Consider the following 25,149-nt stretch of genomic DNA (forward strand, 5'->3'; position numbering starts at 1 on the left):
CTGCTGTTGAGTCTCTCTCTGACTCATGGCAACCCCATGCACAAGAGAACAAAACGCTGCCCCTTCCTGTGCCGTCCCTATGATCGGCTGTGGTGGATCAGACTATTGTGATCCGTAGGGTTTTCATCAGCTGACTGGTCTTTCTTCCTAGTCCGAGTCTGGAAGCTCTGCTGAGTGAAACCTGTTCAGCATCATAACAACATGTAAACCTCCACTGACAGATGGATGGTGGCTGCACTTGAGGTGCACTGGCCAGGAATCGAACCCGGATCTCTCATATGGAAGACAAAAATTATACCACATACCCCCACCACCTTTAAACAGTGAAGGAATCGCTACAGGAAGTACAGCTTGTGGAAATGGGTACAAAAGCCACTTAATCCCCTCCATTCCAAGCCACCCTGGAGCCTTTTAGTTTTCCCTTGGAACCAGGTTCTTGGGTTCAAAGCCTTGACTAGACAGTTCTAGCACAGTAGGAGGAGCACTAGCCTGGGATTTACCACCAACCCTGGGGTTCTGAGTGACGCTATTAGAGGAGGTTGGTGGTTCCCAAACCTAGCTGTTCACTAGCAATCATCTGAAGAGCTTGCTGGGTGATATAAACGGTTAAGCACTTGGCAACTAACCGAAAGGTTGGTGGTGTGAATCCGCCCCAAGGCACAATGGAAGAAAGGCCTGGCAATCTGCCTCAGTAAAGATCACAGCCATTGAAAACCCTACGGAGCGCAGTTCTACTCTGAAACACATGGGGTCACCTCACCCTGAGCCGGAATCAACTCAATGGCAACGGAGTTAGGCCCCGCCCATTCAGAGACAGCAAGTCTGGACAAGGGCAAAAGAGTCAGTTTTTAACAACCCCCTTGAAGCTCCGGCATTCTCTCTCTCCTACCCGAGTTTCCTGATGAGCTTTTTGGCGGAGGAAGAACAATACCTCTTCTTTTCAAGTGATACGGTCTCATGTACACATCTTGAAAGACACAGCTTCGTGAGCTTTTCCTACCCACAGACTCGTGGGTTCATAAACAGATCCACACGACCATCTGGATGCACGCAGAGGCGCCCTTCTGGGCCAGGCTCACAGGGATTTCTGGAGCATGCTCTCACCTCGTCATCTCATCTTGGGCTCCCCCTGTGTGAGCAGAAACGGCGCAGCCTCTCCAGAGCCTCCCTGCCTATGTGCTCTCTAAAGGCCTGCTTTATAAACACAAGGGTCATTCCTGGGATGGCAAAGACCCAGAGAGGGTCAGGGCTGAGGAAGGCAGTTTGAGGAAACAAAAATATGCTCAAATTCAGTCAAGGTTCTCTGGGGCTCTGCAAGCTACACTGTCCTTGAAAAACCAGGGGAGATTGATCTCAAATGGCAAACAGTGCTATCAGCTTTCACCTCTTTCCCTGGGTCCCTACCATTTCTCCTCCAGTTCAACTAAAGCCATTTGGGAATCTGGCAAGGTGACCGAGTTGATGAAGGCCCAAGTGGGTAGAGAATGTGTCTTGATGCAAATGTGGACCAGGGGCTGAGGGAACAGGAAGAACATGCCTGACCCAGCAATTCTGCTTTTCTCATATATGTGTACAGGGCGTGTGCACAAAAATGTTCATTACAGCATTATTTATAGGTGCAAAAACTACTAGCAACCCAAAAGCCTTGTCAGCAGAATGAATAATATGATGGACTATCATACTGCATTTAAAAAGACAATCTCTGACCTGTGTGTATCAATAGCAGTAGATCTCAAAAACCTAATGCTGATGGTGAAGACGACAAAAAAGTTATATAATGGAACATCTTGTGTACGTTTTCAATTTCTTTTCAGAGACCAACTGCAGATAACGGTCAGCCGTCACGTACACAGTCTCAGTTGGTGCAGTTAATGCACTGTGCTGCCAACCAAAAGGTTGGAGATTCGAGTCTAGCCAGAGGCGACATGCAGAGGTGCCTTGGAAGAAGGTCCTGGTGATCTGCTTCTGAAAAATCAGTCCCTGAAAACCCTATGAAGCACAGTTCTCCTCGGACCCACTTGGGGTTGCCATGAGATGGACTCGACTCAATGGCAACTGGTTTGGTTTTTTTAATCATAGGCATGCATGCAAATTTGTTTAGGCAAGAAAGATACACACTAAAGAATGTATGTTAGGGGCTGCCTCTGGGAAGAAGGGGCAGGAAACAGGAGGTGGGATAGGGAGGGCCATCAGGGGATGTTTTATTTTTGATACTTAAAAAAAAAAAAAAAGATTAGAAGCAAATATAACAAAATAAGAGTCACTCTCAGTTCTGGGTAGTAGACTGGTGTTATTATTGTTATTTTTAGTGTGTTTCTGCATTTTTTTAATTTTCGATTTTAAGAGTCACCTCTCTCACGCCCTCCACCTCTCCTTATCAAGCAGAGGTATCAGTAAACTTGGGGTGTCCTTGGAAGCCTACTGGCTGGAAAAAAGCCGAACAACAGTGACACAGCAGACGTTATCACCTAGCCACCATCGGTCTGACCATGGGCTCCTAGCCAGTTCTCTATGCCACAAAGAACTGGGAAATGAGTCAGAGGAAAGACCCAAACACAGTGGAAGAGAGTCACAGGATCAAGGGAAGAAGATGAAAGGAATCAAGATGGCTTGCCCAAGAAGAGAAGGCCACAGGACGAGCGAATCCTGGTACAGTCCACAGGGCAGTAGGGGGCGCCAGAGGGAGCAGGCAAGTGAAGAAGCCCAAGGGCTAGAAATGCCCAGTGGTAAGAAGAAAGCTGTTCCAGCTCCCTGAGGACTAGAGAGGAAACGGCCTTAAGCTGAAACAGAAGAAATCCAGGTTAGAAGCCACCCAAGAGTTTCATGGGAAAAAACTAAAACAAGTGACAGATTGCAGCTGGAAAAAAATCTTTCTCTACAGGCTTCTTCTGGTCAGTTTAAAAGGAACCTTTTCAGCAGGAAGGAGAATGGACAAACTGGCCTAGAAGTGTCCAAAGTCCACTTGATTGAGTTAGTGGAGGGCATCACTGGGCAAACACTCCTGTCATTTGACTCAACTTCATCCACAGCACTCTAGCCTGAATCCATTGGCAAAAAGGTATGGGTCTATGCCTTTCCTTCCTCTTTTGTAGCATGGCCTTCTCAAAAACACCAACTTTGTCTTAGCTTCTGTTATGGACTGAATTGTATCCCCCCGAAAATATGTGTTGTAAATCCCACCCCATGTAGAGGTTGTAACCCCACTTGGGAATGGGTTTTCTGTGTTATGTTAAGGAGGCAGTATTAGTATAAAACCAAAATCCATTGCACCATTGCAGTGGAGTGGATTCTGACTCCTATCGACCCTATAGGACAGAGTTGAACTGCCCCATATGGTTTCCAAGGAGTGCCTGGTAGATTCAAACTGCTGACCTCTTGGTCAGCAGCCCTAGCTCTTAACTACTACACCACCAGGGTTTCCAGTATTAGTATTAGTATAGAATGTGTTTAATCTCTTTTGAGATACAAAATCGCGAGATTAAGCAAGCAAGGGGCAGAGCAGAGGCAGAGGAAGACGGATGCCATGCCAAACGAGGTCTGCCAAGGAACAGAAGAGACAAGGACCTTCCCCCAGAGCTGACAGAGACAGAAAGGCTTCCCCTAGAGCCGGCGCCCTGAATTCAGACTTCTAGCCTCCTAAACTGTGAGAAAATAAATGTGTTTGTTAAAGCCATCCATTCGTGGTATTTCTGTTACAGCAGCACTGAGCCACCTGTTTGTCTGCATAAGATTTATATAAAACCAAAAACCCACTGCATCAAGTCAATTGACTCATAGTGACCCTACAGGACAGAGGAGAACTGCCCCATAGGGTTTCCAAGGAGTGACTGGTAGATTCGAACTGCCGACCTTTTGGTTACCAACTGTAGCTCTTAACCACTATGCCACCAGGGTTTCCTATATTTATATACACCTCTGTAATTTGTTTTTTTCTCAAATAATATTCAATTTTTTTTAAGTGTTTCTTGTTCCCCTCCAGGATCGAAAATCATGTGTTACAGGCGATACAACAACTGCATTTTTATATAGTCTCATCTCATAACTTCCGCACAGGATATGCTCAGTATTTAAAGATTAGAACAGCTGACTACACAGAGAGCATTCCACCAACCAAGGCTGTACTAATTCTTTTTCTCCCCTTTCTGGTCTCTACCTCAACCATCTAGGCCCCACAGCAGCAAGAGTCATAATAGGAAAAAAAAAAAAAGTTGCCATCAAGTTGATTTCAACTCATGGCAACCTCATGTTATCAGAGTAGAACTGTGCTCCATAGGGCTTTCTTCTGAGGTACGTAAGGGTGGACTCAAACCTCCGACCCTTTGGCTAGCAGGCACACCCCTTAATTGCTTGCACCGCCCAGGAACTCCAGTGGTGGTGAAAGGCACTGAGAAAATGGAAGTATGAGACAGGACAGGAAGGACCCACATTCAAACAACTGTCTCTGTACCCAGTTCCAATGATGCACTTCCACAGCCCAGATTCCGTAATCAACACTGAATCCTACTCACCGGTCTTGGCATCTTCCCCTCGGCTGGCCTCTTCTCCATTCTCACAAGACCACTCCCAAATACTCCAGGCCAGACCAAGTGAACCCAGAGGATGAAAAAGAAATCAAAAACCTGCAAAGATGTCTAGGACTGCCGGGCCACACTCTCAAACCAGCACAAGAAGTGTCCTGAATATAAATCAGTGTCTTTAAATAGGTCACCATGTTTTTCTCTTTCCTCGACGAAAAGTTCGCTGTTTTGTGTGATATAACACAGCATCACACCAGTTGCCTTCCTAGGTAATACTCTCTGAGCTTAAGAGGCAGCAAACCAAACTAGATACAACCAGCAGAGTCTCCAGAGATAACCGCAAGCCCTGGGGCATCATCAATTGGCCAGCTGGCCATCAGCTATCTGTAGAACCATGAGTGCCACTGGCATTGTGACCGCCCACTGGAAATACCTCAACCATTGACTCTACTCTGGGACTCATTAAATCCTTTCCAAAGTAAAGGATGGCTGTCCAAGTAAGCTATACGCCATGGGCTAGGCCACACCCTACCAGATAAGCCACACCACACCAGATAAGGCTACACCCCCACCATATAGGCCACACCCTGTAGCAGGATTCTAAAGTGTCCACTCTTAATAAATTTGGCCAATCAGAAAACACCTAAAAAACCAGCATTTGTCATTCTTCTGTTCTAGATGTTGAGCTCAGAGGGAGCAGAAAGGGGTGGATCAGAACCTGCACGATGGCGTTTGGTTATCTGAGTTTCTAATACTAATAGCCAACACAGAAGTTTACTCTGTGCCAGGTGGTTTGTGTGCATTACTTCATTTTATCATCAAGCAACTCCACAAAGTTGATTATTCCTTATCTCTGCTCATACTTGACAAAAGCTCCAGAGAACTTGAACTTGTGGTCACTTGTACCAAGTCACGTCATCAGTGACACTGCCACAACCAAACCCAGGTTGTTCAGCTTCATAGCTCCACGAATCAGAATGGTTTTCTGGTCATCTGGCATCACATAAGGAAAAGGTTCCAACCAAAAGCTTTTAACCCAAGATCTTCAATCCTGTTCTCTATCACCTTCCCCCTCCCCATCTCCATAGCACCACCATCCTTCCAGGGAAGGAATCCATCAGTCCGTATGCCAGCAGGCCCCACCCAACCCCCAAAGCCTGCATGATCCCCTAAACCCACTCTCGCCCCTACCCTCTTTATCCTGCCCTGCTCACCTCCCGCTACTGTTGCTATAGAAACTACAAGGCATTCTCAGGGCACAGGGGAATTGCCATTTTCATTCTATCTTGGCCTCAGGCACAGAAAGCAAGTTCACCATCCAGAGGTGACTTGGCACCACTACCCAGAAGTAAAGGACAATAGACCTAAAAGAAACTTCCTGGGGAGTCGCATAAAGGAACATTTTTGAGAAGTTATGCCTTAATTACTACCTCCCAGGGAAAAGGAGCTTTTCTAAGAAGCACTATATAATTCACTGCTTTTTTGCATGTGTCAGTCTGATGGAATGAGAACCCCGAGACCCAGACTCCATCCTAGTCTGTGCTTGACTTGATATTTGAACATGAGCACAGTCTTGATTTACCTGTGAAGTGGGGCAAACCCTGCTGCTAACCTAAGCTGGAAAAAAAACTGTGGGCTTAGGTGTATTTTAATAAAATTAAAGAGAAAAAAAAAAAAAAAAACTACGGGCTCTTTGGTAGGAACGGACATCTAGAAGAAATCTATTTTAATCATCATGTTATCATTTACCCTTTGAGGTGGTGGCACACTTGCTCCTTCACCCGACACCCACTCCCTACCCAGGATGCTCTACTCCCCTACAACGGAACTGGCATCCCTCCAGCTAGAATGCCCCCTATCTTCTCAATGCCTATTCAGGCGAACAGAGCTGAGCATAAGACTCTCACCTCCACCCCCAGCTTGCCAAGGTCTTCTGGGGCTCAATACCCTTCCTCTCTTTGACCTCCCAGCTCCAGAGCCCAGAGCTCCCAGTACCTTGAAGACACACCTACACAGTTCACTAATTAGAAACCTCCCCAGGCTCTGCTGGGGCCAACCCAGCCAAGGCCTGCAGGCCAATTCCCGCCTGCAGCCAGAGGCCCGCCAACCCTTGCTCCCTTCCCCAATCTCCACTCCAGCCCTGCCTCCCAACAGCCAGGAAGAGATGTGGGGCTGGTGGCCAGAAGGACCCAAAGGGCTGCCAAATGTCCCCTCTCCCTCCCACCCCACACATACAAAAAAAAAAAAAAAAAAGGAAGAGAAAAAATTCCTGACTACAGTCGGCTCTGTGTATTTCTTTCCGGGGGAGCCGGCTTTCTGAGCAAGGTCTCCCTCTGAGCCTTGACTGACACCCAGGAACAGAGCCAGCCCAGATCTTCCCTGGCGTTGTTAAAAAACAGGAGAGGCCAGGAGAGAGGGGGAGAAGGTCGGGGTTAGGAGCCAAGTAGGAGGGGCACAGGGCAGAGAGACCCTCTTCCAGTAGTAAAACAAAATCTCCTTAGCGGTTAAGAGCTCTGCTGCTAACCAAAAGGTCAGCAGTTTGAATCCACCAGCTGCTCCTTGGAAACCCTATGGGGCAGTTCTACTCTGTCCTATAGGGTTGCTGTGACTTGGAATTAATTCGATGGCAAGGAGTTTGGTTTTTTATCCCATGCATTCAGCTCACCCTGGGGCCAGAGGTGAGAAACGGGATGTTACTTTGTAACCTGGAAACCAACCAATTTCTTTGGGCCTACTACCTCATCTATAAAAGGAGCTTTTCCTTTCCCCTTCCCTGCTATAAAGGTCCTCAGAGTCTAAGGGGGACCGTCCACCCCAAATTGTCCCAATGGACAATACTCTGCTCCTGTCCCCATTGTCCTAGATTTCACCCTAAGTATGAGCTGACCAAGGACAGTGGTGGCTCAGTGGTAGAATTCTCACTTTCCACGTCGGAGACCCGGGTTTGATTCCTAGCCAGAGCACCTCAGCTGCAGCCAACACCCGTCTGTCAGCGGAGGCTTGCCTGTTGCTATGATGCTGAACCATTTCAGCAGAGCTACAGACTGACAGAAAGGCCTGGCAATCTACTTCTGAAAATCAGCCAATGAAAACCCAACAGAGCACAACGGTCTGATCAAGATATGCGTCAGATCAAGATCTGATTAAGACTCAGGCGCTGAGTTTTGTCTGCTTTTCTGAGGCCTCAGCTCCAAATGGGCCCCATCTTGACAACCTGGGCTGGACACCTGAGAGCAGGAGCAGGTATCAATATGCAGATAGACAGACCCTCACTCCACAGGTGTTTCTGGCAGCCCCTGGCAGCCCCAGCACCCAGGACACACTGTCCCTCCCCAGTTTTTCTGTTGAGAACCCCTAAGCCCCCTGCAAGATGGGCTGCTGCTCCCTCACTAAGGTCTGTGGTCAACTCTGGAGATGTTGCAGCAAGAAAATGTCACTTTTTGGACAGAACATCCAATTTCTTTGCCAGGTTCACATACGACTTTCTGGCACCCTAGGCTCAGAGGGCAGATTTGAAAGCCCATTTTCTTGGAGCAGGAAATGCATGCCACAGGATCTTCATTGGCTTTGACAACTGCATACCCTCGTACCTTATGTACTGAGCCCTTAAAACGGGCTTAATTAGTACTTGATCCCACCATTCCGGAGCCTGGGTCCCAGAACGTTTTCTCTGGACAGCCATCTCTGGAGGAAAGTGGTTCCCAGTCCTGAGAGTCAGCCTCAATATTCTCTGATCGATCCCCTGAACACGTGCAGCTGGAGGACAGGGTCCTTTAATTTGGCTGGCCAGGTAAAGGCGGGACTCAGCCCTCTGTCACCTGCTTATGAACAAGGCTGACCCAAGAACCCAGGTGTTCGAGCTCTAGAACCATCTCTGAGCCCCACCATCCCTCCCAGCCCCGATCTGGGCACTGCAGAGTCAGCTTCCTGACCCAGACTGGTCTGTTTCCAGCATTAAGACAACAGCCCCAAAGAGCACTGCCAAACAGCAGGCCTACTGACAGCGATCATTTAGTCACCATCAGCTGGGTTTATACTGCATTCAGTGTGGTTCCATTAGCCTTTCTACAAATGGCCTGATAGGAATTAAATTGTGTCCCCCGAAATATGTGTTGGAATCCTAACCCTATACCTGTGAACATAATACCATTAGGAAATAGAGTTTTGCTATGTCAATTAGGCCACACCCAAGTAGCTGTTAGGTGCTTCCGGTTATTTTCAACTCATGCCACCCTATGTAACAGAGCAGAACTGCCCCATAGGGTCTGCTTGGCTGTAATCTTTACAGAAGCAGATTGCCAGGTCTTTTTCCCACGCAGCTGCTGGGTGGGTAGTAACGGCCAACCTTTCAGTTAGCAATTGGGCACTTAACCGTTTATACCACCAGGCCTTCTTGTAGCATGGGTTCTAAATCTAATCATTTCTGAGTTACAAAAAGAGCAGATTAGATACAGAGGCAGGCACACCCAGAGGAAGACAGACGCCATGTGAGGAACATCTATAAGCCAAGGACCCAAGGAACTAGTGAATGCCCAGGGCTACAACACAGGCAAGACTCTCATTTGAACTTTTAGCCTCCAGAACTATGAGAAAACTTCTGTTCTTTAAAGCCACCTGCTTGTGGCTTTATGTTACAGTATTTGTGTTACAGCAACACTAGTCAACTAAGACTTTACCTTACTACAGCCCTGGGAATAAAACTTCTGGCTGATATGGTCAAAAAGCTTTTTTCTGCCAACAGCCTCAACCCCTTCCTTGCCCACAAGGCAGGAAACTCTGTCATCTCCTTACTTACCAGCTGAGCTGCCTCTTGACTAAGCTCCAACATCCGCACCTGTGAAATGGGGGCGCTAACGCATCCCTCACGGGGATGTTGTAACAGGAGACAAAGCAGGCAAAGAAGTTGGTTCAATGAGGACCAATCTCCTGGCGGCTGCCTGCCACCTCAGCAAAATGCTGGCCAGAGACAGCAAGGAGAAACAGAGGGGCCTAGAACATCTGCCAACCAGATCACCAGCTCCCCTGGTGGAATCATAAACTCCCTCTCTAGGGCCTTTGTTTCCTTAGAAGCAGTCCTAGCACTAACCCCCTTAGGGGGGAAGCATTATCTCTCCCATCCCAGAAGCCCCTTCCCACAAAGCCCAGCCCCTGTGCTGCCAGTCCACCACCCTCCTCCTTTAAAGATTAGACTTTTTCCAAACATTCCAGTCCTCAGCCACCTACAGAGCGATTCTTCTAAAAGGATTTCTGAAGAAAGGAGGGAGCCAATAAATTCCCCATGCCTCTTTGTTGAGCCCTGGTCACTACTCAAAGTCCATCTAGGTGTCTTCCTCGACTAGGCCGGTAGTAGAGGTCCCAGAATGGTGCAAGCAGTTTACAATCAGCTGCCAATTTAAGGGTTGGCAGTTCAAGCCCATCCAGCAGCACTGCAGAAGAAAAGCCTGGCAACTTGCTTCCGTAAAGATCACAGCCAAGAAAACCCTATGGAGCAGTTCTGCTGTGTAACACATGGGGTTGCCATAGGTCAGAATCGACTTGATGGCAACAGGTAGTATTAAGTAGTAGGCCAGCAGTGGGATAGGCATGGAAGAGAGAAGCATAGGAGGGAAGATAATGGTCTAGAAGGGACAAAGGTGGACAGGATAGAGAAAGGAGGGGAAGACATAGAGGGCCGGAGACATTGAGAAGAGAGATGACTAAATTAAGCCCCCAGATACAGCGTCCCTTAAAGAAAAAAAAATTTTTTTTTTTTTGTTTTGGGTAGCATCAAAGTACATGCTGAAAGCCAACAACAAAACCAAATGTGCCTGGAAAATGGTTGAAATGGCAAGTGTTTTGAGATATATATATATTTCATGACAATACAATTAAAATAAAACACACACACAAATGCAGACATAGCCTGTTTATTTTCTGCCCCTCCCTCATTCCCTTCAGGCAGCCCCTGACATGACACTCCTGGTACAGTTTTTGCCCTGTTCTTCATTTCATTAGAGCCAAGAATTTGCTGAACTCCTTCCTCACATCAATACTTAGCAGCTGTAGGTCCCATTTTCTGTGGCTCTGATTCACTGGCGGAGAACAGCTAATCTGAGAACCAACAGGAGTTAACCTGGTAACTGGGCTAGAGAGCCGTGATTCTCTCAAAGCCCTCAGAGAAACATGTGGTAATCAGTGACTGAATACGCTCCTGTTTCCAGGTAACCTACAGGCATTTTTATAGGGCTACTGTCCACATTGGAAACCCTGGTGGTGTAGTGGTTAAGTGCTACCACTGCTGACCAAAAGGTCGGCAGTTCGAATCCACCAGGTGCTCCTTGGAAGCCCTATGGGGCAGTTCTACTCTGTCCTATAGGGTCGCTATGAGTCGGAATTGACTCGACAGCAATGGGTTTGGTTTTTACTGTCCACGTAAGAGGCCCTGGTGCCACAACAGTTAAGCACACAGCTGCTAACTGAAAGGTCTGCATCTGGAACCCACCAGCAGCTCAGTGAGAAAAGACCTGGAGATCTGCTCCCATAAAAATTACAGCCTAGAAAACCCTATGGGGCAGTTCTACTCTGTCCTACAGGGTCGCTATGAGTAGGAATCAGCTCAATGGCACACAACAACAATGTCCACATATTCCCTTAACCCAAAGCAGTGATTTGCCTGAGAAATTCATTTGAAAGCTAAATGTTTAGGTAAGCTAACAAGGAGCAGTCTAACTTAACTCTTTTCACTTTGGCTACCAGGAAACTCAATAGCCCAATTTGGAAAAAGAATCACCATGCAGAGAGACCCTCATGACAACAACAGATGATTTCTTTCTCCCTAGACTTTACCACCTACTCTGGTTCAGAAATTCCTTAGCCCTGTTTTTGTTTAAGAGATTTTAACATTTCTACGTTGTCGTTGTTAGTTGCTATCAAGTCAATTTCAACCCATTCAACCCCACATGTGCAGAGTAGAACTGTTCTATTGGGTTTTTAAGGCTGTGACCTTTTGGAAGCAGACTCCCAGGCCTTTGCTCTGAGGCACTTCTGGGAGGGTTCAAACTGCCCACCTTTTGGCTAGTAGTCAAGTGCACCTATATAGGACATTTTTCCGAAGACTTCCTTAAATACTTTGTCAAAGGAATGGCTCATTATCACCACAAAAAAGGAGACATGGACAAAGAGGGCCCTGAGACTATGACTTCCCCAAATCCCAGTCCACCAAGTGCAATGGCAGCCCAGCCCAAGGTGGCCAATGGGAACACTATCTGCTGTACCGCCCTGGTCAGGGACCAGTGAAACCCATCCTTTAGACCCACGCTGCCTCCAGGGCCTGAGTGCACAGAACCACACCCTGCTAGTTCTCCTAGCCAAGGATCTGCACGTCTCCGGAGACAGAACTAGGAGCAGCCACCTCAGCTCCACTGCCTCCTTGCAGCCCCACAATGGTGAGTCAGGCACAGAGGCTTAGTAGAGCTAGTTCTGGGTGTTCTGTCCAGAAGGGGGGAAGTGGGCGGAAGGTAGTGGTGCTAGCAATCAGTGACAGTGGGTCCCACTAATTCCCAAGTCCTTTTTGCAACTTTGAACTCGGTATGCAAATTTATGCAAGACAAGATGCAAAGCCGTGCTGGGAGCCAGAAGTCTCGTTGCTTTTTTCCCCTTTTTTTGAAGTTGCAAGGAACCACTGTAAATCAGTGCTCGCCTCTGCCACCCTTTATTCTCTCTCAGCAACTGCAGATGCAAAGCTTCCCCAGGCCCACAGCCCTGGGACTTTGAATGACTGCACATTTCTATAGCACCTTTATATGTGCAGCGGGCCAGACAGCCACTTAGGCGGCTCCGCCCCTCGGCATAATCCCCGGCATTGTACACTGCAGCGAAAGGCAGGGACGGAGGCAGGGGAGATGCTGAAGGAAGCAGTCCAGCCTGGCTTGCTCAGAGGCCCTGAATTCTGAAAGGGCCCAGCCTAGCCCAGGCCCACTCTCTCCTCTTCCTCGGACATGTATAGGCACTTCTGCCCCCTCCACCACCAAACACCCCCACACACTTTTAAAGTCCAGACCCTCTTCTGACCTCAGGCAGATCTCAAGATCCCCCTCCCATTTTTCTCCCAGGCTTCCCTACCCCTATCCCCAATTTGACTTCTCAGCTTCTTTGAGCCAACAAGTCCCAGCCCATCACTCCCATGGGATCCAGGCTCACCACCACCTACTCCTTCCACGGCTGATGTGCCCACCCCCACCCCCTGCAGCCCTGCCATCCCCAGGAAGCCAGCGACACAGCCCCTGAGTCCTGGGAACAAAGACAAAAGAGCTAATAGCAAAGCCGGAACTGTTGGGGTTTGCTGCCTGGAAATAAGAGAGTATGTTTAAAATTCTCAAAAGCAACCTGCTCAAAGAGTAATGCAGGCTGGAGGGGAGCTTCTTTAGAGTGGGGAGAGAGGAGGTGTGCCATGATAGTGCGAACAGCAGCATTCAGTGCTTGAGGCTATGATCAGCGTGTATCCTCCCCACTCCGGGCAGAGCCCCCACCCCGTCCCTGCCTCAGCAGGAGACCCTCTCCCACATGGGAGCCTGCCTCAGCCCTTGCCCTTCTCTCCTCCCAGGCGTCTCCCTACAGTGCCCTCCCCCTCTCCTGACTCAGGCACCCCTGCATTTGGCCACTTTCCAGTGGGCCCACTCAGCCTCCACATCCAGTTTCTACCCCCCACCCTCCAAAATAAAGTTCTTGGTGTCCCCTCTTCTCAGTCTGGGGCACAAGAGAAAAATGCGGAAGGCGTCTGGGCACTGGGAGGAGGAGAAGGCTGAGGAAGCAGCTGGGGCGAGCTGGCGGAAGGGAGTCCCAAACCCCAGGCAGAAAATCCACAGTGACATTCTTCCCATGAACCTACCCATTGTCCCCGGGCTCCCCTGACAACTCCCCCCACCCACCCCAGGCTCCAGGGAGAAGTGAATGGGGAGACTTCCAGCATCCGCTCCCTAACCTGCTGCTGGAGTTTGGAAGCAGGACAGTTGGGTTTCAGGTGTAAAGTGAATCAAGAGTGAAATTAAAAAAAAAAAAAATCCTAAAACATTCAGGAAGGAAATGTCAGAGTTCAGATCAGAAATCGCCTAGGTGGGCCACAGGGTGCAAGGGTGGACGAAAAACAGGGCGCAAAGAGGGGGAACGTGTGAGTGGGGGAGGGCGCCCCGCAGGAAAGGACCTTCGCCGAGTCTTTTTCCTTTTATTATCCTTTTTCAAAGGAGCTGGAGGGAAGGGTTAATGGCGTTGCCGGCTGGGGCGGGAAGCAAGCAGGAGGGAGAAGAAAGGGACTGAGAGGTTCCACTTGGAGGAAGCCCCAACTCGCTCAGCACTCAAGGTCAAAACGCGCCAGAGAAATAGAAGAAAGATTTCAACTCTGACCCCTAATTCCATTCTCAAGGAGAACTGGGGAAAAACAATAGCAGGCCAGAAGAATCGGGACAGAAACCCGTTGCGGGGGGAGGGGAGAGAGAAGGGTGGGAGGTGAGGGGGGTTGCACAATGACCGCAGAGGTCTGGGAAGCACGCTGAAATGTTTTCACTTTTTCTTTCTTAGTTTGAGAAACTTGGTCAGACTAGCTTGCTTTTTAAACAACAGCAGCAGGCAGGCAGTGGGCACATTTCAGTACCGCTTTCAAGAGGAAAGAAAATAATTACAGCTTCCTCCAGACCACTGTGGCAGGAGGCTTTTGTAATTAAAAAAAAGAAAAAAACTGAGATCCATATAAGCTTGGTTTTCTCCCCTAAAGAACTTTTGGGAGGGATGAGGTCCCCTTCCTAAGAACCCTGGAGGAGCTCCCATTCTATCGCATTGGAAGGGCTCCCTCGATTTAGGATCGGAGTTGGGGGCTAACAGCGCCCCGGAGTAGTTGCTGCCACCAACCCGGGGCCCCCATGCCAAGCCACTCGGCTGGGCAGTCCCCGCCCCGGGATTCCAGCCGGTGATCCGAGGGCTTAGTTACATTAACTGAACTGCTCCTCGCCTCCCAAGTGCCCCCCTTTCATTTTTCCATCCAGCACGGTAGCAAGAGTCGTCATAATCTATGTGAAATAACAGCGGTAGTTTTTATTTTTCCCCTAAGCAGCCCACCCTACAAAGTACCAACAAATCCTTTCTTCCCACCTCACAAGTCCAGTGAAGGAAGGGTCCCTCTACGCCGGTGCCTTCTCCCAGCGCCCCCTTCCTTCACCCGAGGTCCCTGCGGGGAGTGGCATCCGGCAGCTTCCGCCCCCCAGCAGCGTCCTCCGCAAAGGACCCTTTGGTCTGCGACCACCGACTGAAGCTGTACCCCAAAGCAGCCTCAAGATTCATGCTCCCACAGATCTGATCACCAACCTCCTCCCCGCTAAATCCTCCCACCAAAATAGAAGACAGGCTACGTTCCAGCCCGGGAACACTATAGTAGCAGGGCGCCTTTTTTCTCCCCGTGTACCCCCACCAAATTAGTAGCCAGGGCTCTTCCGCACGCTCGAACTCCAGATCCCTTCGCCAGGCCTGACTTTCGGGGGCACCCTTCCCACGACCTCCCAGAGCTGGTCAGGGACTCCGCTCTTCCTCCCCTAAAACAGTTCCTGAGGCCATCCCCCGCCCCCCTTCCCGGCACTCCTTCCCTACATAACGGTCGCCAGGCAGGCTCCCCCGTCGCCCTCCAAGTTTTTCCAAACTAGCGGTACCCGCCCGCGTTACCTGCAACCTGCTCGGGGCTGACGCCGTATTCTGCGTCCCGACGCTTTTCGCAAGTGCCCTCGCCCAGGACCAGTGCCTGCAGGGGCAACTCGGAGCCCGGGTGGGGATAGCAGCGCAGCCCCTGGGCGCAGCGCGGGGTGTAGACGCCGCACGCCTCGCCTTCCAGCCGGGCACACACAGAGCAGCAGCCGCAGCCCGGCTCGCGGACGAGCTCAGCGCAGGGCGCGCGGGCGTCGTCGGCCGGCCCGGTCCCGGCGGCAGGCGGCGCGGGCGGCGGGGGCCCGCAGGCGGCCAGGCGCTCGGGCGTGCAGGGCGGGCAACGGAACAGGACCTCGGCGCGCACGCCGCCGCCCGCGCCCAGCAGCGGCGGCAGCAGCAGCAGCGGCAGGAGCAGCGGCAGCATGTTGGCGGTGGTGAGCGCTACGGCGGCAAGCGAGCGGGCAGGTGGTTCGACCCGAGGAGCGCGGGAGCCGCCTCCTCCACTTCTTTCTCCTCCCAGACCGCCGCAGCCGGGTCCTAAAGGGCCCTGTCTCTCCCCGCCCCCTGCCTTCTCCCCTCCCCCTTTTGGAGACCACCCCCTTTCCCCGACACTCCCGCGCGCGGGCATGAGCGGGCGCGCACACCTACTTGCCCACCGTCGGTTTGCTCCTGATTCAATGGGTCCCGACTTCTCTTCGAACTCTGTCCCTCCTCGGTCTTCTACCTCGGGTTCCCTGAGTCCCGGAGAATAAGAATAACGTGGGGCTTTGGGTAGGATCACGTGGGAGTGGAGAAGAGTGGGTGCTTTGTCTCCGGTCTCAGTTTACTTCGGAGGACTTGGTTTGCGCGCTTCACATGTGCCAGCGCTGGACTAACTGCTGGGGTGGGCAGGGTGTGGGAAGGATACAAAGGAAATACCTTCAAGTAGATTTCAGTCCCCGCAGGGCTCCTCTTAGTGATAACCAGCTTCCTAATCTGGGAGCGCTTGGTAAGAACCAGAAATGCAGTTTCTGGGAACTTGGAGACTTCCATTTTTTCCCTTCCTTCCCCCCCCCCCCCATAATGCCTTAGCGACCTGGGGCCTCAACCACAAATCCAGAGACATTTGTTGCAGGAGAAATCCCAGAACACCCTACTGCGAGGGGTCTTGGAGCTGTCAGCCCTCCAGGTGTAAATCCTGGGAGAAGGGCATTTACTGCTCTCTCCAGTAACACAGATGGACAAAACCGGCCACCATTGTTCTGTCTCATTTACTATTGGAGCTGCCCCCACTCCCCATTATTCCAGGCAGGACTTGGCCTTAATTATCACCCATCTCCCTTGGTTGGAACCCTAACAAAGACCCCTGTCAAGAAGACTCAGTCAATGAGAGATGAATTATTAAGCTGTCTCCAGCCCAGCCCAGGTTTAATTTCCCCAATACCCCACTATGGTCATCATGAAAGACTCATCACTAGAATAAAAGACTCCATGTTTAGTAAAGTGGAGCATCATCGATGAGATGGACTGACACAGTAGCTGCAATAATGGGCTCAAACATCCCAAGGATAGTGAGGACAGCGAAGGACCCAACATTGTTTCATGATATAAATTGTTATACCTAAAGTCGCCATGAGTCAGAGTCCACTCCAGGGCTACTAACAACAACAACCCCAGTGCCACCCTTCCCCTCCAGACACCTTCCTTCCAGTTCTTTCTAACTATAGGGCTCAGAGCCATTTGAGTCAATTCAACAGCTACTTATCAAGTGGCCACGTGACCCTGAAGGAGGTGAGCTAGATGCCCCGGAAGATGGTAAAACTCATATAAGTTCCTGATCTCAGGAACTAACAATGTTGTGGCAGAGTTGGGTAAGACAAATAAAGAACTGGTTGCCAGAGGCTTTGAGGAGCAGAGATATTTAAACAGAGGGGTGATGGGAGTCCTGGGAAGGAGGTTTCTGGGGAGTCAAAACTGAAGTTGGAGCTGGGAATTTTATCAAGGGTAGTGGAGGGATAGCAAAGGCACCCAATCAAAGGAACTAGCCAAAGCAAGGGCCCCCAAACGGGAAAGTGAGGCTGGAGACCAGAAAGTAAGTCCATGTTGACCAAAGAGCAGAGTGCTTGGAGGGACAGTGGGAGATTGGCAGGAAAGGCCAGTTGGCTTGTGGGGAGGTTTGGCTTCACTTGGCACCATTGATGTTTGCGCAGAGGAGTGAAATAGACGGGACTGGGCCTCTGGAAATCATCTGGAACTGTGTGTAGTGCAGACCTAGCAGAAGTCGAGATAGGCATTGGAGGTTCCCATCACTTCACCTCCGTGTGCCCTGGCGTCTTGTAGTGTTTCTGCTGGTCATAGCATTAAACATGAAGGAGTTTAAGCTCCTTCAGCGTAGGACAGTGCCTAGCATGACACTGTCCAATAGAAACCTAATGCAAACCACAAATGCAAGCCACATGTGTAATTTTCAATTTTCTAGTAGCCACATTAAAAAAAATAGTAAAAAGGAACAGGCGAAATTCATTTTAATAACCCACTTTAACTCAAGAGATCCAAAATATTATCACTTCAATGTGTGATCATTATTAAAAAGTATTCATCCTAAGTCCTCGAACTCTGAAGTGTGTTTTATACTTAGCACATCTCAAATTGAACTAGCCAAAATTCGAATACTCAGTAGCCACATATGACTAACAGCTACCATATTGGACAGTGCATAGATCAAAAATATAGTGTCTGGCACCTAGTAGTTACTCAGTACATATTTGTTGAATGAATGAATGAGTGAGTGAATGTCTCTCTGAAAATACTCCTGGCAGGGCCGCACATTCAATTCCATCTCTCTTACAATGCTTAGCAACTAAGGATGAAACTTAATGATGGCTCTTTTAACAGGCTAGGAGAGGCATTCATTCATTCAGCTATTCACTTACCTTTTGCAATTCATTCTCCTTCCTTCTCTTAAAGTTCTTGCTTAGCCAAGGACTACAGAGAAGGCAGACAACGGGATGCTAACTTGACAAGTGCAAAGTGCTCTGTGAGATTTCTCTTTCTTCTAGCTCCCTAGCTAACAATCAGTGATTACCCCACCACCACCTCTAGCACTAACCCCATCTTTTTAAGTCCTTTCCTGAACACCATAACACTGAAACTCCCACTCCAGAAAGGCCAGTTGCTAGTGAGGCTTGCATCACAGAATATCTTCAATCAACTGAAACCTAGCAATGTGGGGGGAGTTGGCCCAGGCTCCAAGTCTGGCTGCTTACTGGCTGGCCTGGGACGTGACCGTTTTGCTCATTGCTGTAGGCCCAGGGCCTAGAACAGTACCTGCCACACAGATGCTCAATGCGTATTTGTTACGTGAGTGCAAGTCCTCTATGCCTAGTCTTCTGCTTTCCTCTTGATTCCCTGGAGCACTCCTTACTTTAGATTTCTCATCAGTCCTCGGCAAAGGATAAGTTCTTAGGCCTGAGAGCCTGTCTGTGCCCAGCAATGAGGACCAGTTGAGAGATGAGGACAGGCTGAGACTGGTTTCCTCTCCTCCCTCAAATCCCTGTCTTTTTCCATTTGAACAGTGTTTCACAAACTCCACCCTCACAAGGTGTATCATAACTAAATACTACCTGTACTATTATTTACGTAATTTTTTTTAATGCTAGTTAATTCCTCTTTTTTTTTTTTACTTAAAGCTATTTTTAATAGAAACTTTATATTGCTGCCATAAATGGGAAACCAGTATTAATGGCCATAGATGGATGGTAACCATAAAGATAAACACAATGAAAACAAATCAGTGTTACTCACTTTGAGCCGGGTATTGTTGCTTGCTGAAGCCTCTGAGCCTGGCACACTCTCTCCTAGATAAAATAAATGAGCAAGTCTAGAAATGTTAAAGGCAAACCAGACCCAAGTTGAGATTTTCTCCATGAAGTAATCACAAGGATAGGAATATTTTAAAAACATTTTAAGAAGTATAACATACATGCAAAAGTATGTACAATATAAACTCAGTAAATTTTCACAAACTAATTATACCATGTAATCAGCACCCAGATCAAGAAAGAGAACATTAACAGCACCCAGAAGTCTCCTTCACATTCCCTTCCACCTATTACACCCCGCCCCTTCAAGTGTCACCGTTATCCTGGTTTCTTCTAGCACAGGTGAGTTTTTGTATTTTACATAAATGAAATCACACAGTGTGCACTTTTTTGTGTCTGGCTTAATATGCTCAACTATGCTTGTGGAGTTCACCCATATTCTTGGCTGTATTGTAGATTATTCCTTCTCATTGTTGGGTAGTGTTCCTCTGTATGCTGTTAAGTGCCCGCAGGTGGATTCCAATTCATAGTAACCCTGTGCGACAGAAAAGAATTGCCTCCTAGGGTTTTCTTGGCTGTGATCTTTACAGAAGCAGATTGCCAGGTCTTTCTCCTGTGGAGCCACTAGGTGGGTTCGAACTGCCAGCTATGCAGTTAGCAGCCTAGTGCTTGAATGTGTGAGCCACCAGGGCTCCTTCCTTTGTATGACTACACCACCCTTTGTTTATCCATTCTGCTACTGATAGGCATTTGGGTAGTTTCCAGCTCTGGACTATTATGAATAGAGTTGCTATGAACTTTCCAGGACATTTTGTTTGTTGAGCATATACACACATTTCTGTGGGGACTACACTTAGAATTGGAATTGCTAGGTCATGGATATGCTTGGCTGCAGTAGATACAGTCAGTAAGTCCTGCCAAGTAAATATATGAACTTATACTCTTACCAGCAGTGTACGAAGATTCCACTTAGTCCCCATCCTCACCAAAGTGGAAAAAGACAAAGGTTAAGATAAAAGGACTCATCCAAACAGGGTGGAAATCTTTTTTTTTTTTTTGTCTTATGGTACTTTAGGTGAAGGTTTACAGAACAAACTAGTTTCTCATCAAACAGTACACACATTGTTCTATGACATTGGTTAACAACCTCACGACATGTCCACACTCTCCATTCTCAACCCTGGCTTCTCTATTACCAGCTTTCCTGTTCCCTCCCACCTTCCAGTCCCTGCCCCAGGGCTGGTGCACCCCTTTAGTCTTGCTTTGTTCCATAGGCCTGTCCAATCTTTGGCTGAAGGGTGAACCTCACGAATGACCTCATTACTGACCTGAACAGGTGTCCAGGGGCCATACTCTGGATTTTTCCAGTCTCTGTCAGGCCAGCGAGTCTGGTCTTCCTTTCTGAGTCAGAATATTGTTCTACATTTTTCTCCAGCTCTGTCCAGGACCCTCTATTGTGATCCCTATCCAGAGCAGTTAGTGGTGGTAGCTGGGCACTGTCTAGTTTTACTGGCCTCAGTCTGGAAGAGGCCATGGTGGATGTGGTCCATCAGTCCTTTGGACTAATCTTTCCCTTTTATCTTTAGTTTTCTTTATTCTTCCTTGCTCCCGAAGGGGTGAGACCAGTGAAGCATCCTAGATGGCCACTCACAGGCTTTTAAGACCCCAGAGACTACTCACTAAAGTAGACTGTAGAACATATTTTTTATAAACTATGTTATGCCAGTTGAGCTAAGTGTTCAACGAGATCATGATCCCCACAGCCCTCAGCCCTGCAATTCGGTCCGTCAGGGAGTTTGGATGTGTCTGTGGAGTTACCATGACCTTGCCTTGTGCAGGCTGTGCTAGCTTCCCCAGTATTGTGTACTGTCTTACCCTTCACCAAAGTTTTTCCGCCCCCATCCCTCCCCTCCCTCATAAACATTAAAGATTTTTTCTTTTTGTATATAAACTTTCCATGAGTGTTTACAGTGGTGGTCTCATACAATATTTGTCCTTTTGTGATTGACTTATTTCACTCAGCATAATGCCCTCCAGATTCATCCATGTTATGAGATGCTTTGCAGATTCATCATTGTTCTTCATCAATGCGTAATACTCCATTGTGTGTATGTACCATAGTTTGTTTATCCATTCATCTGTTCATGGGCATCTAGGTTGTTTCCATCTTTTTGATACTGTGAACAACGCTTCAGTGATCATGGGTGTGCATAGTCTATTCGTGTGATGACGCTTATTTCTCTAGGATATATTCCCAGGAGTCGAATTGCTGAATCATATGGTATTTCTATTTCTAGATTTCTAAGGAAGCACCATATCATTTTCCAAAATGGTTGTATCATTTTGCATTCCCACCAGCAGTGCATAAGAGTTCCGATCTCCCCACAGCCTCTCCAACATTTGTTATTCCCTGTTCTATTGATTCATGCCCATAATGCTTGGGTGAGATGGTATCTCATTGTGGTTTTGATTTGCATTTCTCTAATGGCTAGAGATCAGGAGCATTTCATCATGTGTGTGTTGGCCGCTTGAATGTCTCCTTTGGTGAAGTATCTATTCATTTCCTTTGCCCAGTTTTTAATTGGATTGTCTTTTTGTTGTGTAGGTGTTAGATTTTCTTGTAGTTTTAGAGACTTAGACCTTTGCCTGATTCGTAATAGCCAAAGATTTTTTCCCAATCTGTAGGTCCTCTTTTTACTCTTTTGGTGAAGTCTTTTGATGAGCATAAGCATTTAATTTTTAGAAGATCCCAGTTATCTAGCTTATCCTCCGGAGCTTGTGTGTTGTTAGTTGTGGTTTATATCCTGTTAACACCATGTATTAGGGCCTCTAGCGTTGATCCTATCCTTCCTTCTACGAACTTCATGGTTTCGGGCTTTATATTTAGGTCTTTGATCCCTTTTGAGTTAGTTTTTGTATATGGTGTGAGATATTGGTCCTGTTTCATTTTTTTTGCAGGTGGACATCCAGTTTTGGCAGCACGATTTGTTAACAAGACTGTCTTTCCCCAATTTGATAGACTTGGGCCCTTGTCAAAGATCAGGTGACCACAGGTGGATGGATTACACCTGGGTTCTTAATTCTGTTCCATTGGTCAATGTATCTGTCATTCTACCAGTACCAGGCTGTTTTGACTACCGTGGCTGTATAGTAGGTTCTGAGATCAGGTAGTGCAAGTTCCCTTACTTTATTCTTCTTCTTCAATTTTGCTTTACTTACCTGGGGCTTTTTTGCAGGGTAGATGTCTTTAGATGGTTATTGATAACAAGATGAATAAGTGGGCATTGATGGGGTTGAAACAGAGACTTTAATGAAGCCCTATGGAAGTTAGGTGAACCAGTGGGAGCTCCTGTTGGTTCCCCAATATTAAAGGGGCCTAATCAAGTCTGTTCTACAGTTAACCCCCGGCTTTTTCTTGACTGGTGATATTGAGCTTCTCCGTCATCTCTTTCCGCAGATGTAGTTGAGTTGATAACTATAGTCCATCTGTCAAGGTCTACATTTATAGTCATCAATTATGTTGTTGAAAAAAATATTTCCAATGAATAAGTCAGTGGTCTTGCAGAATTCTATCATGTGATCCCCTACGTCATTTCTATCACCAAGGCCATATTTTCCAACTACTGATTCTTCTTTATTTCCAGCTTTCACATTCCAGTCACCAGTAATTATCAGTACATCTCGATTACATGTTTGACCAGTTTCAGACTGCAGCAGTTTGTAAAAATCTTTGATTTCTTCATCTTTGGCATTCATGGTTGGTGCTTTAATTTGAATAAATAATCGTAATACTGGTCTTTGTTGTAGACATATTAATATTAACCTATCACTGGTAGCATTGACCTTCAGGATAGATCTTGAAATGTTCTTTTTGACAATGAGTACAACGCCATTCCTCTTCAATTTGTTGTTCCCAGCATAGTGGGCCATGTGATTGTCTCATTCAAAATGGCCAGTTTAAGCTCACTAACATCTGGGATGGAGCCCTGGTGGTACAGTGGTTAAGAGCTTGGTTGCTAGCCAAAAGGTCAGCAGTTCAAATCCACCAACTGCTCCTTGGAAACCCTATAGGGCAGTCCTTCTCTGTCCTTTAGAGTCACCGTGAGTCAGAATCGACTCAATGACAATGGGTTTTGGGATTTTTTTGTAGCTGTTGTTAACACCTGGGATATCGATCTTCAATTGTTACATTTCATTTTTTTCTGTTCATAATTTTTTTATTGTGGTAAAAATATATATGACAAAACATTTGCCAGTTCACCATGTTTTACACGTACAATTCAATGACATTGATTATGTTTATATTATAGTAACATTACCACTCTCCATTTCCAAATTATTCCATCACATTAAAGAGAAACTCAGTGCTCCCTAAGTTATAACTCCCCCTTTCCTCCTACCTCCCACCTCTGGTAACCACTAATGAACTTTGGCCTCTGTACATTTGCCTATTCTAGATATTTAAGTGGAATTATACAATATTTATCCTTTTGTGACTTACTTATTTCACCCAGCGTAATGTTTTCAAGGTTCACCCATGTGGTCACATGTATCAGGACTTCATTTCTCTTTATGACTGATTAAGAAAGGTTGGCAGTTTGAAACCACCCAGAGGCACCTCAGGAGACAGACCTGGCGATCTGTTTCCAAAAGGTCACAGCTTGAAAACCCTATGGAGCAATTCTACTCTGTACACATGGGGTCCCCAAGAGACGGCAACTAACAACAACAACATTCCATCATTGTATGTATGTACCACATTGTATTTGTGCATTCATCTGTTTATGGACACTTAGGCTGTTTCCACTTTTTGGCTATTCTGAATAATGTTGCTATAAACATTAGCGTACAAGGGTTAGTTTTGTTTTGTTTTTTCCAGTCTGGACCATCCATTTCATTTTTTACAAGCTCCAATTTTTATTGTTTCATACATTGTACATTCTATGTTCCAATTACTAATGCATGCTTGCTGCTGCTGTTTCTCCTTTTGAGTCATGCCATATCCGCTAATGAAGGTTCAAAGGCTTTACTCCATCCATGTGATTAAGGTTGACTCTACTTTGAGAAGGCAGTTCTTCCCCAGTCGTATTTTGAGTGTCTTCCAATCTGAGGGGCTCATCTCCTAGTACCATATTGGGCAAGATTCTGCTGAGATGCATAGGGTTTTCAGAAGTAGATCACCAGGCCTTTCTTTCTTCACCAGGTCTGTCTTAGTCTTTGCTTTGAGAAAATCTACTACAACAGATCCTTTAAACTTTTTAAAAAGCAAAGATGTCGTTTTGATAGCTAAGGTGAGTTTCATCCAAGCCATGGTCAGATGTATACAAAAGTTGGATCGTGAAAAAAGAAGACAAAAGAGGAACAAGGGAAATCCAAAAATTATATTAACATCTCAAAAGAGGCTCTGAGCAAGAGATGCTACTGTCTTTTAGCACAGTTATACCAGATGTCCGAAAGAGTGAAGGTATATATTGCTTAGATCACCCCTGCTTTTAGAACCTGTCAAGATCCAATAGAAGCCTGAAGCAAATTTGAACGGCCTTGCCTTGGATATGCTTCGCTCATCTGATATGATGATCGACTGGACTAATTGCTAATGACTGACTGGGACTCTAGTAATATGCCAGTTCCTTCTATCGTTCTGCCATATGATATAACATTGGTATCATTGATTGGATTATAATACAGGTATTGATGGTCAAATGTATTGGGAAATTGAGTTAAAGCCTCCTCAGGATGTAATAAGTAACTGGCTTGAGGAACAACTGGATCTAGATAATTATATAACCAATCCAAAAACTCATTTCCATCAAGTTGATTTCTGACTCATATGACCCTATACGACAGAGTAGAACTGCGCCATAGGGTTTCCATGGAGCAGCTGGTAGACTCGAACTGCCAACCTTTTGGTTAGCAGCACAGTTCTTAACCGCTGTACCACCAGGGCTCCAGATAATCATATAAATAGCAGTAAATGAAGGGCGCAGTAGGAGTAATCCTTCAAGTGTGAAGCATATAAAAAGAACTATGGCCAAAGTAGAGAATATCAGAAAGATGTTTACTTGTGTTTTATTGACTATGCAAAGGCATTTGACTGTGTGGAGCATAACAAATTATGGATAACCTTGTGAAGAATGGGAATTCCAGAACACTTAATTGTGCTCGTCAGG

General features: G+C 47.2%; 1 protein-coding gene across 1 annotated transcript in view; it reads right to left on the reverse strand.

Moving 5' to 3' along the window:
• Positions 1-15,621, reverse strand: part of IGFBP2 (insulin like growth factor binding protein 2) — a 30,186-nt gene extending 14,565 nt beyond the window's left edge. The window contains exon 1 of the mRNA XM_064286697.1: positions 15,201-15,621. Coding sequence (XP_064142767.1) covers positions 15,201-15,603 — 403 coding nt within the window. The 5' untranslated portion in view covers positions 15,604-15,621. The remainder of the gene's footprint in view (positions 1-15,200) is intronic.
• Between the last annotated feature and the right edge of the window lie 9,528 nt (positions 15,622-25,149).

This window comes from Loxodonta africana, chromosome 6, assembly GCF_030014295.1.
Source record: "Loxodonta africana isolate mLoxAfr1 chromosome 6, mLoxAfr1.hap2, whole genome shotgun sequence".
Classification (NCBI taxonomy): Eukaryota; Metazoa; Chordata; class Mammalia; order Proboscidea; family Elephantidae; genus Loxodonta; species Loxodonta africana.